The 15,110-nt window shown below is 35.9% G+C and overlaps 1 protein-coding gene across 1 annotated transcript in view; it reads right to left on the reverse strand.

Moving 5' to 3' along the window:
• IQCM (IQ motif containing M) overlaps positions 1-15,110 on the reverse strand; it is a 280,795-nt gene that overhangs the window by 145,967 nt on the left and 119,718 nt on the right. Inside the window, exon 7 of the mRNA XM_063107487.1 lies at positions 2,037-2,099. Within this exon, the coding sequence (XP_062963557.1) occupies positions 2,037-2,099 (63 nt within the window). The remainder of the gene's footprint in view (positions 1-2,036; positions 2,100-15,110) is intronic.

Here is a 15,110-nt window from a genome sequence, read left to right on the forward strand (position 1 = left end):
ATAACAATTATTTTGCGTAAAATAGCTTTTGAAAAAAAAAATGGGGAAGAGGAACTTGAGGTAATCTTCATAAATGAGTCAAAGCTTGGGGGACTTTGGGTTGTTGGTGTTGCCGTACCTCTCAGATTCTAAAAGATGTCAGTAAAAGAAAGTTTCTTGGCTATTGATATATGGCACGTTCATGATGCCACAAGGAAAAATGCTTATTTTAGTGTTATACTTTAAGTTACAAATGTGTATTTGACAACTGAAGCCAAAAATGTCTCATATAAACTCCCAGGAGATAAAAAGTGTCAATGTGAAATGTGGAAGAAAGTTGTGTTTTTACTGCAAAAATACTCAGTATTAAGACATGGAGTGATTGTTTTAAATATTTAAAATAAATCACAAATCTCTCCTATGGAGTTAAGCTTTATTCTTTCTTATACTGTTCTCTCAGGTGGAATTTTACTTGTATATGTTAATTTTATTTCATGAAATTCATTTCTTAAGATCTTTCATCTACGGTTATGTTAGAACACAATAGAAACCTTGAAAATTGGTTTGCATCATCTCTCAATAATTGTTACCTTTAGAATTCCCTGATCATGTTTTCTTTTTCAAAGTAAACAATCAAAATATAATACTATACTTTTTAAAACTTATGTGTAACATGTAGGTAATAACAAAGAATGAGGCAGAACCTATATTTTAAATGTTGTCCTCAAAAGGTTCCATGACACATATATTATGACTATGAAAATACTAATGGCTACAAAAATTAATTTTTAATCTTTATCTTTCATACTTTTACATAAAAACAAGGAGGCACACTGTCCTTATGTGATACTACTATTTACACACGCCAACTTAATTTTTTTTCAACTGCTTCCTTCTTGGCCAGACTAACTGCATTGGCACGTTCTCCATAAGAAAGGGTGTCAATGTGAAGTCTGCTAAGTAAAACAATCTCAGACAAACATTCTGAGGCTTTCCCTTCCTAAGATGTTCTCTGTGATTTTTTCCATCTAGTTTCTTGCAACTTCATTGCCCTCACAACCTCTATTTATGTTTCTTTCTTCCTACCTAACATAGTTGGAAACTGGTTTATTTGATCTCCTTTTTACAAAGTCAATATTAGTCTTTGTTTCAAGGGGTCCAATTATTCCCTAAGTCTGAGTCTTCTAAACACTTATATGTGCAAGTTTCAGGTCCATTCTGCCTTGAAATTTCAACTTCATTCTCTCTTAAAATCTTTCTCTCCTCTTTCCACAGCTGCCACCTGCTTCTATCAACTTCTTTAAGCTCCTGTCTCTCCATGGCAATACATTTGGAATGGCACATCCTAAATACTTGGCTAAAGATGTAAATCATTTATTAAACTCTCCTGGCAAATTTTTCAAATTTTTGTTACAAACTGAAAAGATTTATCTCAAACTCAGATATTTTCTCAAATCCCACAAAAACTTACCAAGCTTACTTCTGATAATTAACACAATATTATTACACCTCAGGCTTCTTTCTAAAGAAGCAACTGTCTAATCCATCAATTTCTCTCCTCTTTCTGAATCTCATCTAGATTTTTTTCCCCTTTGACAATTCCTTCATAGTATAATAATTAAATTCTTACATTGATAACCACAGATATTTATCTAGTCTTTTATTTTGCATCTTAATTCTAGACATATTTCTATTTGACTACTATTAGTGTGAAATTCTGGAATGTGTTTGCTATAAAAAGGTCATCTATGATTGGTATATTATACCCCAACATTTACCCCCAAATGTTAAAGGATATTTTCTAAGTAGCAAGGAATTTTCCTAGCTTTAAGAGCTTTGTGCCCCTACCAGAAGCACATGTAAACACATCATTCAAGGTAAAATGAAATATTTGTTTAAAAATAGGTAACTGTGAAAAGAAAATCATTAATAGCACATACATATGCAATTATAAATTACACATTAAAACATGTGAAATAGACTTAAAAACTTCTTCTGCCAAGCTGTACTATTACCAATAGTGTGTGCACTGCAGAAGCCAGTCATGTCACTAGTACCTTTTGTGAAATAGCAGTGAGCTCCATTCCTCGCACCGCCACTGCTTCCAGTGTGAGAAACGGCTTAAGCAGAACAAATGTCAATCACTCGCACACATGCAGAACCAGAAGGCACCAAACACATCTTTCTGGGATTTTACACAAGTCAATCTCCTTGCATTTTTGAATTTGAGAGCTCCCAATAATGCACACAAACTGCAGGAGGGTTTTGAAGCCATATAACCACCCCTGGGAAGTTGTGGTAGACTGGTAAAAGCCCATAGGGTCTCAAAATTTTCTCATGTTGCCAGACCAGTCCACACTTTGGAATGTGGTCTCAGGTGCAGTGAGTTTCCTTTACAATTCTTTACAGAGGAGAAGGAATCCCAAAGATAACGCTGGTCACTCTGCAATGGTCATGTCCTCAAAAAGCCACTCAACTTTCAGATTAGGGGAAACTGGAGGAGATGACTTAGCAAAACAGGTTACCAGTCACTGGAGAAAATTTCTTTAAGCTCCATGAAAAAATCAAAACTACATGAATTCACTCTTTTGTATGTAGGTATTTCACCTTAGTTTAGGGGACAACATAAAGGCTGAAGAGGAGAGGGATGGATAGAGAGATTTGCATCCCATTATAAAAGTACCTGTGATGGTTAAAACCTATTTGTAAAAGACATAAGGGACTGCTGTTTCCAGAAATGTGTTCATAGTAACAATCGCAGCACAATACAACAATAAATTCTAAACAGCATAAATATAAGAGATATTTTTTAATGCATGGCTGAGCTGATGGGAAAGTAATGGAATTCCATTCTGGCCAAAAGCAACAGAAATGTTGAATTTACTGTTTTACGAATTCTAGAGCCTACCTTTGCCTTTGTCTTTGGGGAGTATTTGGCAATTTCTGACACCCTAGAGCCTGGGTTTTAATGAGATGCATGCAACTGACAGACAAACTCTGGGACCCAGAGAATGAAGGAAGGTCAGATCTGAGAACCCCCCTCATAAAATCTGGGTGCTGGAAAGGTAATAGTCTTAGAGCATAAACTAGAATTTAAAAATTGCCCCAGAGAGTGAAAGACAGAGAGAGATTTGTGAGACCACAGGCCTACCATGGCTCTGGCTCTGGGTGAAGAGAGAAAAAATAATAATTCTCTAGGAATTTCTGATGATAAGACCTCACTCACATGAGGTTTGAACCTCAATTCACATTATCTGCACTGCCCTGCCCACTTCCCCCATCTCCAAAAAAGGCCAAAAATTTAGAATAAAGTGGTCCCAAGAAAGTAGTGCCCTAAAGTACCTGGTAAAAGCAAATAACCATTTTTAAAAGAATGCAGTTTAAACCCAGGCTTCAAAAATTTTCACAACAAAATACCAAGACAAATGAGCTGAACATCAGGAAAGTCATTAAACATGAGAAAACATGCAATCAGAAGAAACAGACTACATATTCAGATCCTCAAAGACTGCTTATACTGTATCATGTACAGAGTATAAAATGAGAATGAGCTTCCATTTCCATATGTTTAGAGAAATATACTGAAGAAACCAAAAATCACTAAAATTGAACAAGCTGATTTAGAAAATAACAAGTAGGCATCCTAAAAATGAAAAAAGATAATACTAATTGAAATTGGAAACTCAATGGTTCATAAAAGAAAAGAAGAGACTCAGGTGAAAAGAGAACCAATAATCCAGAAGATAAATGAGGAGGGAAAAAAAAAGACCCAGGCAGGATGCAGTGATGAGACAGAAAGAGGTGACAAATATGAAAAAGAGGAAAAATAACAAGGATAATAACAATTGAATGACTCACATATGCCTAATTTAGAGATTTGTAAAGTTTTACTGAGATTTTTATAAAGAAATGACAGAAGACAGTGTTTGAAGAGATCATGGTAGAGTTTTTTGTTTTGTTTTCAGAATTCCTGGAAGACACTGATTTTCAGATTTAGAAAACCCAACAAAAAGCCAAGTAGAATAAACAAAAGCAAAACGACACTTGCACACCTCATAATAGAACAATAGAACAACAAAGGAAAGAAATCTTTAGAAGCAGAGAGTGTAAACAAATTACTTTCAAAGGAAAGACAACTGGACAAACGTTTAGTGACAGTGGCAGCCAGAAAACAGAGGAATGGCAACTGCAAAATGCTGAGAAGGTATGGTTGAGAAGGAAGAAAAAAATATACTATCATTTGAGGTTTTCTGTCAACTGACCCATCCTACAGGTTTGTGATGCTAGATGTAATGGCAAGCAAAAAAATTTTTTTGAAAGTGTGCATATATATAAACTTAAACAAATAAAAAAATGGTAAGCATGTAGGTAAACAATGACACAATAAAACAAAATAATTGTGTCTAATTCATAAGGTTAAAAAAAATAAGAGAGAACTCTAGTCGTTGAGGAAATCTACCATTTCTGTATGGGACGGGAAGAGAGTAAAGATATTTTAAGTTAAATGGGTATATTAATATCTATAGATTAACCATTTATGAGAAGTAAAATGCCAGACAAGCAGAAAGGAAAAGTGGAACAAGAGGGGGAAATGCACCAATCAATATCAAAAAAAGATAAGAAAGGGGCAAATAAAAAGTACAAAATGAAGAGAACAAATAGAGAGCACAAAATAAAACGGAAGAAATGCACCTAAATACATTTTCTAAAATACCACCATGTGATGTTCACAAAGAAGAAATAATAGTGATTGAGAAACATGTGAAAAAATTCTCAACTTTATTGATTAGGAAAATGTAAATTATAATCACAAAGAAATATAATTTCATACCTACCAAACTGACAAAGGCTAAAATTTCATCAATATTAAATGTTGCTAAGTTTATGAAGCACTGGGGATTCTCATAAACCGCTGCTGGGAATGGAAAACTCAATTGCCTGGTAAAATCAAGCATATGCCCAATGACCAATACAGCCATTCCAGTATTAGAGATGGTAGGAGTCAATGGAGGAGTAAATAGAGGCGCTGCTTATGGCTAGAGAAATTAATTATTAAGCAATCAATAATCAATTATTGAGCTCCCACTGCCCAGGCACTGCCCACCTGCCACCAAGACTGAAGGGATAATATTCTGGCATATATGTAACCTATTCCTGATGCCACAGGATGCAGGCTCATATTGATGTTGGGAATGTTTGCCCTACACAAACTCTTGCACCTATGCCTCAGGAGACATGTAAAAGAATGCTTGTAGCAGAATTGTTCATAATAGGATCTATACATAGCAATAGAAAGGATAATTAAATTGTAGTGTATTCATTCAATGGAATGTTGTAAACTGATATAAATGAATGAAACATGGGGACACACACCCAAACTAATAAAGACTGATGGATCTTGAAAAAGCATTGTCGAGAAAAAAAAGAGACTGAGGGCATTATTATTTCACTTACATAAAGTTAAAAACAAGCAAAACTAAACAAATACTAATTAGGTACCTGTGTGTATGTGCTAAAATTATAAGGAAAAGCAAGAGAACAATTAACATAAAATTAAGAAGATGGGTTTCCTCAGGATATGAAGGGAAGGAAAAAACACACATGCTCTATTCCTTCAGCTTTGTGGGTCTTTGTTTAGTACTACTCTTTTATATGCATACATATATACATATATACTCTCATATGATTGACATATAATACAATAGAAATTTTCAAAACAATATGGTTGAAATATTCCTTGAGCTTAAGATGAGCATCTCACCCCTTGATAAGGAGAAGATTTTGGAAGGCTATAGATTTCCCAAGTATATTATAACAGCCAAGAAGGTTACATGGCTCCAAATCTCTCCTGTGGCTAGTGTATGTTTCGAAAACTCTAAGACTGAAGAATGCCAAGCAATGGAACAGCTACCGCCAGGTGTGAGTTACTTTGGTAGAGGGCCACGAAAAATGATTACATTGTGTAATGTTAAATATACTAATTATTCTGATCTGAGCATCACATATGCACACAGGTATTGATATTCAATGTGGTACCCATAAATATGCACAATCAATTATGTTTCAATAAAAATTTTTCTTAAATAAATAAACTGTATGAGTCTATAAATGCATATGACTAATTTTTTTATTAGTTGAAAACTTCATATCTAATAGAACATATTGAAGAAAGTAGTTTCCATTTTACAATTTGGCGGCATTTTAATGTGCTTGAATTCATAGTGATGTTGAATTTAATGCTTAAATATATGTAAGATGGAAAGGGACTTCTAACCAAAATGGTGGAATAGACAGTACCCATTGTCATCCTCTCCCATAATCAACCAATCTACAACTATTGAAAAGCAATGACTGCAAAGCTGGGGCCACTAGAGTTCAGGGGAAGAGGAGGAGAGATCTACGGAGTACATGAAGGAGGGAGAAGCCACGATGAAAGAAAGGACCACTCCAACCATTTTGAGCTCCAACCATTTCAAGGCTGGCCCTGGTGAGCAAGAACTGGCAAAAGCTGCAGCTGTGCCCTTCATATGAAGTTGCTTTGAGGCAGCAGGGCAGAAGAGGGCTTTGGTGGCCCCCAGACCAGCAAGACTACAAACAGTGTTCCCATGGACCCACACAGGAGTGAGGGACCACAGACAACTGAAAATAATGAGCCACTCAGAGGCCAGTGAGTCATTGCAAAGGGCTAGCACATGGCCCATTCCATGGGAAGTGTTTGGAGTCATGGGGTGGGGGAGACAGGCCCACAAGGGGAACACTGGGGCACAGCATGGACAGCTGATCTGCCCCTCAATCAGCACAGGACCACTCAGTGGAGACTGGTCAGGAATATAGAACTGCAGGGGGTGCATTTGCTGAAAAGTCTCAGTCCTAGACTGTAGTTTCCATACAACCTAGGTGTACCAGATCTCACAGGACCTAGAAGTGCTTAAAAGGTCAACAATTAAAACCTGAGCTGCACAAAAAGCCTTCTCCAGAGAAACAGCAGGAAAGTAGAAATTTAGCTCAACCACAGTGCTCAAAGGCTGGTTTCCACAGGAAGTTCCCCCATTTTAGAAGTAAGCAAAGGACAATAAATTATTTCCAGTGCAGAGCTGAGTAGTGGGAATAGTGAATAATCCAACACAGAACTGAAAGAAAAAACAAAAAACCCACAGATCAGAGAATAAGTTCTGATATTAACCAGTAAAGGTCTAGCACCACCAAAGAACTATCTATAAAACCTAGAAGGACCAGAAGCCCCCTGAGCTCCCAAGCCAAGGTCGGGGGAGGGCTGAGGGCCTCAGTCATGACCCCCTGACATCTGTATTCAGCCCAGTGATGACCACTGAGCCTTTTGCTGGAAGTGCCCTGGGCTCCTGAGCCAGAGTGGGAGGGGGGGCCTGAGGGCCTCAGCCACACCCCCTGACATTCACACTCAGCCCAGTGACAACCACCAAGCTGCCACCAGAAGCACTCTGGGTTCCAGAGGTGGGGGGTGCCGAGGGCTTCAGCCCCACCCCTCTGAAGTCCACATCCAGCCCAGCCACAATAGTGCCACTGCTGGAAGCCCCCTGGGTTCCCCTGCCAGGATGAGGGGGGTGCCATGGGCCTCAACCACAGCCCCCTCCTCCTTTCTGCTTCTCACACCATATCCTCCTCCTCTTTCCCCTCTCTCCCTCCTCCCCAAGTTCTTCACAACAACATCTTAGAACATAAAAAAGAAAAATAACAATAAATATAGATGAAATAATAGAGAAAATAGATGGGCAGGATTTGGGGCATGAGCCTTATCTGGTGAGGGATAGCTCAAATTCTGTATACCCCAAAGCAGGACTTAGCACCTTTTAATTAAAAATGGCAAAATGGTGAAGCAGTTATGAATAGATTTGCAAATTCTGATTGGTGCTATAGTCATCATTTAATCCCATTTTTCTTAAAAAAATATTTCCAATCAAAGGGGAAAGGGAGAGTTGACGCAGAGAACTTGACAGAGAATGATATTCTGATACCAGCCATTCCAGGAACTGATTTTACTTTTGCCTCTATTTTCTGTTTACTCCTTATATATCTTCCTTTCTATTTTCTGTAAAATGGAGATCTAAAAAAAAAAATTATATATATATATATGTATGTATATATAGATATATGTATGTATATATATGGTAATTATTTGGTTTTGAAAGTGTTTCCTCTTTTAAATTTAATGTAACCTCCTGGAAAGTAATGGTAAAGAAAACATATTAATCAATATGAAAAGACATTCAGAAAGTATTTTTAAAATAAAAAATAAGTCTATAAAGTATTGTTATTATAATAACTATGGTTGATTTTCTTATTTTTTGCTCAGTTGAGTTTTCTTCAAAATATATGTATTGCAAGCATAATAAAAAGCAAATGTTAAAAGGCTTTATGGAATGGTCATGAATATATGGTAACATATTGGAAGAACCAAGGAAGAAGAATACAAAGACCTGAAATAATTTGAGGTTAAAAGTTATTCTGCATGTTTGGTCCAAGAATGAAGCAGGAATTAGGTTGGGAATCAAACACTGAAGACTCAAGTATCCTGAAACAATCTTTTGTCACTGATACAATTTCCATTGTTAATAATTTCATAACACAACAACTGTGCATAGCCTTCCAATTACTGCCAACCAGGTCTCAGCATTTGTGACTTATTCTTCATTACCAGGATTTGGGTTAGTGCCCTGGAATGGATTTGGTCCTTCCAGCTAGCCAATGCAACATGCCTTGCCTACAGTCCCAAATGGGGTCTTTCAATGGGTGTTGGAGGATGTTAGAAAAAAGAAAAAGAGAAACCAGCAAGAGAATACCTGAAAATTGAGAATGACCACTGATTCCAAAGAAAAGGAATGGGGAAAATGTCCATTTCAGAACAAGGAGATTAAGGATTGTACTAGTCCTTTTTGTCAATATAGAAAAAAAGATAATTACAGCAAAATGTGTTCAACATCCTTAAATCAGCATTTTCCCCCTTTTTCCCAAATAATATTACCATGGCTGTGCTTCTCACTGCTCTTGAACCTGTATGGCTGTGTATATGTGTGTGTGTATGTATGTGTGGGGTGGGTGTGCACATATGTGCCCTTATCTACTTATCTTGCTCCTCCTGTTTCATCCACTACTGCTATTACTACTACAAATCTACAATTCCTTATCTGAGATTCTGAAATCTAAAAAGCTCTAAAAACCAACAAATTTTTCATAACACATATGAGGGTAAAACTTAATTTACCTAACTTTGGTGGCAAAACCTGACTTGAGCCAACCAACAAAAGGCCTATATAATACTGGCCTCTATCTCCCACTTAATGAGAATATTCATGTGCATTACTGCAAATATTAACATGTTTGATTACAGGTTTGATTTCAGATCCACTTATCTTCTGTCAAGTTAAATAACAAATATACAGAGTCTCTCTAAAACAAAATGATATTTACTCCAGAATAGGGCATTGTAATGGGAATATGCATGCATACTCAGGGAGATAAAAGAAGAAAAAGGTTTTTAAGGGAAAATGATGTAGAATTATATAATTGTTTGGGGACCATTATTCTTGATTACAAGGATCAATAACAAGGGTGATGCCAATCTGATGTTGGACAGGAAGTTGCTGGGCATATGTCCTTGCAGAGGTATTATTTGTGTAAGGTTGTGACGGCCTCTTTACAAGATAGTGGTTTTGCAGAATCCTTTGTGTTAGTTCTTGTTATCAGACATTTATGCAGGAAAACACTTCCTTTTATGGCCTTCCCCAGCTCTATTAGGGGTTTTGTTTGTTTGTTTTTTAACACAAGTGACTCCATTTTGATTCTGACAATTTCCATACTTCTTACCTTCCCAAAATTCAAAAATTTCTGAATTCCTAAATATGTGTGGTCCCAAGAGTTTCAAATAAAGGGCTATGGGTCTGAGACCACTACTACTGCTTCTGCTTGTTCTATAAAGCTTTGCCTATGAGTAGCTCTATATTTGTTATTTCAAGTCATCCTAACATCTCATTAACCTAAAGTTGTATGACTGAAGAGAAAGTTGTCTTTTCTTTATCTATTGTTTAAACATTTTTCTGATCATTTAAAAAATTACAGCAAATCTAAATCAACAAAATATTAACAGCCACAACAATACCCAAAGCTTTGTGGCCATAATCCCGGCTCCCAGAGCTTTCTATGTCTACTTATTATAACTATTGAAGTTTTCATTCATATTTAACATGCATGTCTGGAGCATTTTGTTTGATGAAAACAAGCTAATTAGTGCCAAACATCCCCTAGTTCATAAATTTATTCCTAAGAACATTAAAAGGAAGTCAAGTGAGACATGTTCAGTAACAGATGTTTGCCCTTTTTGGCTGCCTTTTTACAGTTTGTTCTCTTTCATTACTTTTTAAGAAATTTAGTTAATGTTCCCTTTACTAGAGAACAAGTGTACCTCACTTCCCAGGAGGTTGGGGGGAGGGCGGATTCCCCAGGGTAGGCACAGTCTGTTCATTCCCTTAACCTAATATCTGCTTAATATCTGCTCAGATGCTCTCTACATTCAATTTTTCATTCTTTTATCCAGGTCTTGGTAACAATGACATTCTAGCTTATCGCAAAAAAGAATGCATATGTTGACTGGCAACTGCAGAACCAGAACCATTGTCAACATTATTACTTATGCCTACGGACCTATTGTTCCTCAAATATCTTTCCAACATGAGGATGTCTTAGAACAAAGGTTCAATTGTAAATGAGAGAATTGGGTTGAATCTTTTGGCTTCTACACTGAAGAAAGATTGTAAAATGGCTTTCAAAAGTAAAAACCCAAATGGTTGTTTATGATAAAAGAAATGAGAAGCATATATTAAGATTTTTCTCTATTAAACTAAATTGACCCAAAAACACAAATTTAAAATTATCCTGTATATTAACCTGACCCACCACATTTGAAAATCATTTAGTGTGGGTGGAACTGTGATGCGCCTTAGGTGGTAGTACAATGGTAAATCTAAGTAACATTACAATTCAGATCTTGCATTTGCCAAAAGTGCTTTCATTAATTGTAAGAACAGATTAATACATGTCTTGCCTATTTACTGCTAAAGGAATTTTGCATGGACTGTCTTCTTTGTTTTTCCCAATAAGAATTCCCTTAACTAGAACAATAGTAGTAATGTTTATCTACAAGGAAAGCTTAAAATAAAATAAAGTAAAATAAAATAAATGATGGCTTGAAAAATACACTTCAGGCCCAATTAATACTGCTGCAAGTAAGGCAACATGACTATTGAAATGTGGGCTTTTAATTGTAACTGTAAATTAATTGTATATAAATTTCTTCAAGGTAAATATGTACATCATTTTGTCACACAGAATTCAAACTTTAATATTTCATAGAAAGAGAAATATGTATTTCAAAATTAAAATTTCAATTTGAAGATAACATATAACATTGGACATCACTACTTCTTGTAGTAGGGCCAAAACAAATAGACAAAAAAAAAAAGGAGATAAGAATAAACTGTTGGGCATATGCCTGGGATACTATGCAGGAGCTGAGGGCAGCACCCCTGCCCAGAAGCATGCCAGGAGCATGCCCAAAACACCACATCCACACAGGTGGCCACCAAAGCTACTGCTACAGGCATGGCCATGGCAAAAGCAGCTCAATGCCATAGCAGTAGGCACTGTAGGTGGCCTGCCAGACACCTGACTGCACTGACACAAGGAGAATCACCAGCAGAGACCAGAAAAAGAAGACATCTCTCTCCTCAAAGCCCACTTCAAAGTAACAGTGGAAGCAACTGTTCTACCAGATGACCAGGCATCAACATAGGGATACTAGAAATACAAAAACCCAAGAAAATATGACACCACCAAAAGAATACTGTAACTTTCAAATACCAGACCCTATAGAGCAGGAAACCCTAGAAATGATTGAAAAAGAATTCCTAGAAACAATCTAAAGGAAACTCACAGAGATACAAGAAGACAAAGACAACATAATTAAATAATAATAATAAAAATAAAAAATCCAGGATATGAAGGAAGAAATTTACAAAGATTAATACTTTAAAAAGGAATTAAGCAGAACTCATGGAACTGAAAGATTCATTCAATGAAACGAAAAACACAACCATCAGCTTAAGCAGCAGGCTAGAACAAGCAGAAGAAAGAATTTCTGATCTTGAAGACAGTCTTTGAGAAATAACCCTGGCAAACAAAAAGAAAGAAAATAATTTTTTAAAATGAAGTAAACTTTAAGCATACAAACATTCAAATTATGGGTGTTCCAGAAGGGAAGAGAAAGGAAAAGGCATGGAAAACCTACTCAATGAAATAATAATGGAAAACTTCTGAGGTATAGGGAGAGACAGAGACCTTCAGATCCAGGAGGCTCAAAGAACCCCAAACTGATTCAACTGGAAAAGATCTCTCCCAGACACATTATAGTCAAATTGGCAAAGCTGAAAGACAAAGAATCTTAAAAGAAGCAACAGAAAAGTGTCAAGTCACCTGTAAAGGAGCCCTACCAGACTAAAATCAGATTTCTCAACAGAAACTCTACGCACCAGAAGAAAATGGGATGATATATTCCAAACACTAAAATAAAAAAGCTGCCAGCCAAGTATACTATAACCAGCAAGGCTGTTCTTCAGAAAAGGGGAAAATAGTGTATTTTTCAAACACACAAAAACTGTGGGCGTTCACTATCACGCAATCAGCCCTACAAGAAATCCTCAAGGAAGTCGTGCATCTGCAATCTGAAAAATGTCAATCACTATCACAAATACACAAGAAAGAACAAAAGCCACTGGAAGAAAAAAAATGCAAACAAGAGAAAGAAACTAAATCTTGCCACCACAAAAAACCATAATGACAATAAAGTTCCTGCTTTATTTCTGATTTTAGTAATTTTGGTCATCTCTCTTTTTTCCTTGGTCGATCTAGATAAAAGTTTGCAAATTTTATTGATCTTTTTAAATAATCAACTTTTGGTTTTGTTGATTTTCTCTACTGTTTATTAAATCATATTTCATACATTTCTATTGTAATCTTTGTATTTCCTACTTATATTTGCTTCTGGTTTAGTTTCCTCTTTTTTTCCTATTTTCTTAACATAGAGTTTTACATTACTGATTTATAAGGAATCACTGTATTATTTATGCCAACTGCATATGAATCTGCAATTATTTCAATAAATATTTTAATTAAAAAAAAGAAGAAACTGATGGAATACTGTTCAGAATAGTCACTTAATTGTTAACACAAGACCTGAGTTAGTCCCAAGCCTACTATAGACCTTTCAAAACTAATTTCATTTCTATCAAAAATGAAAAAGAAAAATTAGAAAATCATTTGAATAAGTAAAAATTTTAAGTTTAGTAGCTGTGATGATTTGTGCTAATCCACAGAAATATCACAAAATCACATCACATCAGATAACCATCTTTTATTAAAAGTAAAGTATAACGGGAGAAAATCATGACTACAAGAATAATTGCAATATCTCCTAAAATGTTTTGAAGAAGGGAAAAAAAGATCAGAGAAAAGAAAATGCTATGTGGGAGAAAGAAATGAGCAAATACATTTTACATAATAAAAGTTAATTTACTATTTTTCAGCATATATTAAAATCTTTCAAATGAATGCCCACAGTCTTCTGACAGTACAATTTGGTACAGAATAACAAAACGATGCTTAAAATTTTCAAGTTAAAAGAAGACAATCTCCTAGGAGCTTTACAATATTCACTTTTCCCAGAATGGCTCAAGGAAATTCTCTAAAGAAAAACAATAAGAAATTTCACAGTTTAAAATCCAGTCGACCCATTTTACGGTCAAAATTAACCTGATATGAAAACCTTGTTATATTTGAAATTTCTTTTCTCTAGTCTAAAAAATATATTTCTATAAAACTAATGATTTTTTAATGAGGTAAAGCTATAAGTATGTTTAAAAGAATATGACTAACAACTCTTTTTCCCCTCTTTCATACAGAATATGTTTCCCTTGGGGGTTGAATGTTGGGGGGTGGGAAGCCATATGTCCAGATGGCCCACAAAGTGTTCTGTGAAACAGAAAACAATTTATAATGCAACCAATGATGTGATCAAATTGTTTTTGTTTGTAATCTCTTACTTCCAATCATCAAGGTTAGGCAAATTCTTCTCATTGAGGGTTAAGAAGCTAAAGTGATTGAATGGCTTCTTCCTATCCTAAGCCATAAATTCATTAGGGAGGCCAACATGGCACTTGATGGTGATGGGCCCTTGCTTATTTCAGTTTCACTTCTTACCACTTTCCCTTTAACATGCTGTGCTTTTGCCACAGTGAACTTCAGTTCCTGAGATGCATCCTGCTGTCCTATCTTGGACAACCAGACTGTGCTTTCTGCTGCTGGTACACCTCCCCCTCTACCCCGCTACTCCTGGACCCTACAAGCATCGCCACCACAACCCACATGCCCACACATTCCCTTGTTTGTCATCTCATTCTCATTCTAGGGTATCATCAAATGGCAGAGTTCCTCTCAGGGACATCTTCCTGACACCTAGGATCACTGTAACACAATAAATTGGCCACCCACTGAGGAGAGTCTTACTTTACTGACAACTAATGAATAAAAGTTATTTCACTCTCTTCTGTGTTCCAAATATTAGCTACAAATTAACTACTTTTGCAAATTTCTATAATATTTGGTTTTATCATAGCTCTTTTTAAGAATGCTATTGATAAATGCAATGATTTTTGCAGTTTTAATATATACCGAGGGTTTTTTAAACTGTACCTAAGGCCCTTCAGATTGTGTGTTACAAGATTGCTTCATACATTATCATAAAGTTAGCAAACTTTCTAAAGAATTATGATGTGAAATGTGGCAAGAGAGTTGGAGATGGTGGTCTTTCCCATCTGATTGCAACGTGATATCACATTTTTATGTCTCATGAGGGATAGTCACAGGTCTCACTTACCTCAGATAAATATTATCTTTCAAGATAATTAACGCTATAAATATCTCAGTACTTCAGAGGCTATAACAAGTAACATCAGTAACTGTTTCTTCAGGATGCAGTTGTTTTAACTTCATACAAAGAAGTTTTAGGGACCCATGTGCCATTGCTTAAAATAATTGGAAATTCTAGG

The sequence above is a fragment of the Cynocephalus volans genome, chromosome 9 (assembly GCF_027409185.1).
Source record: "Cynocephalus volans isolate mCynVol1 chromosome 9, mCynVol1.pri, whole genome shotgun sequence".
Classification (NCBI taxonomy): domain Eukaryota; kingdom Metazoa; phylum Chordata; class Mammalia; order Dermoptera; family Cynocephalidae; genus Cynocephalus; species Cynocephalus volans.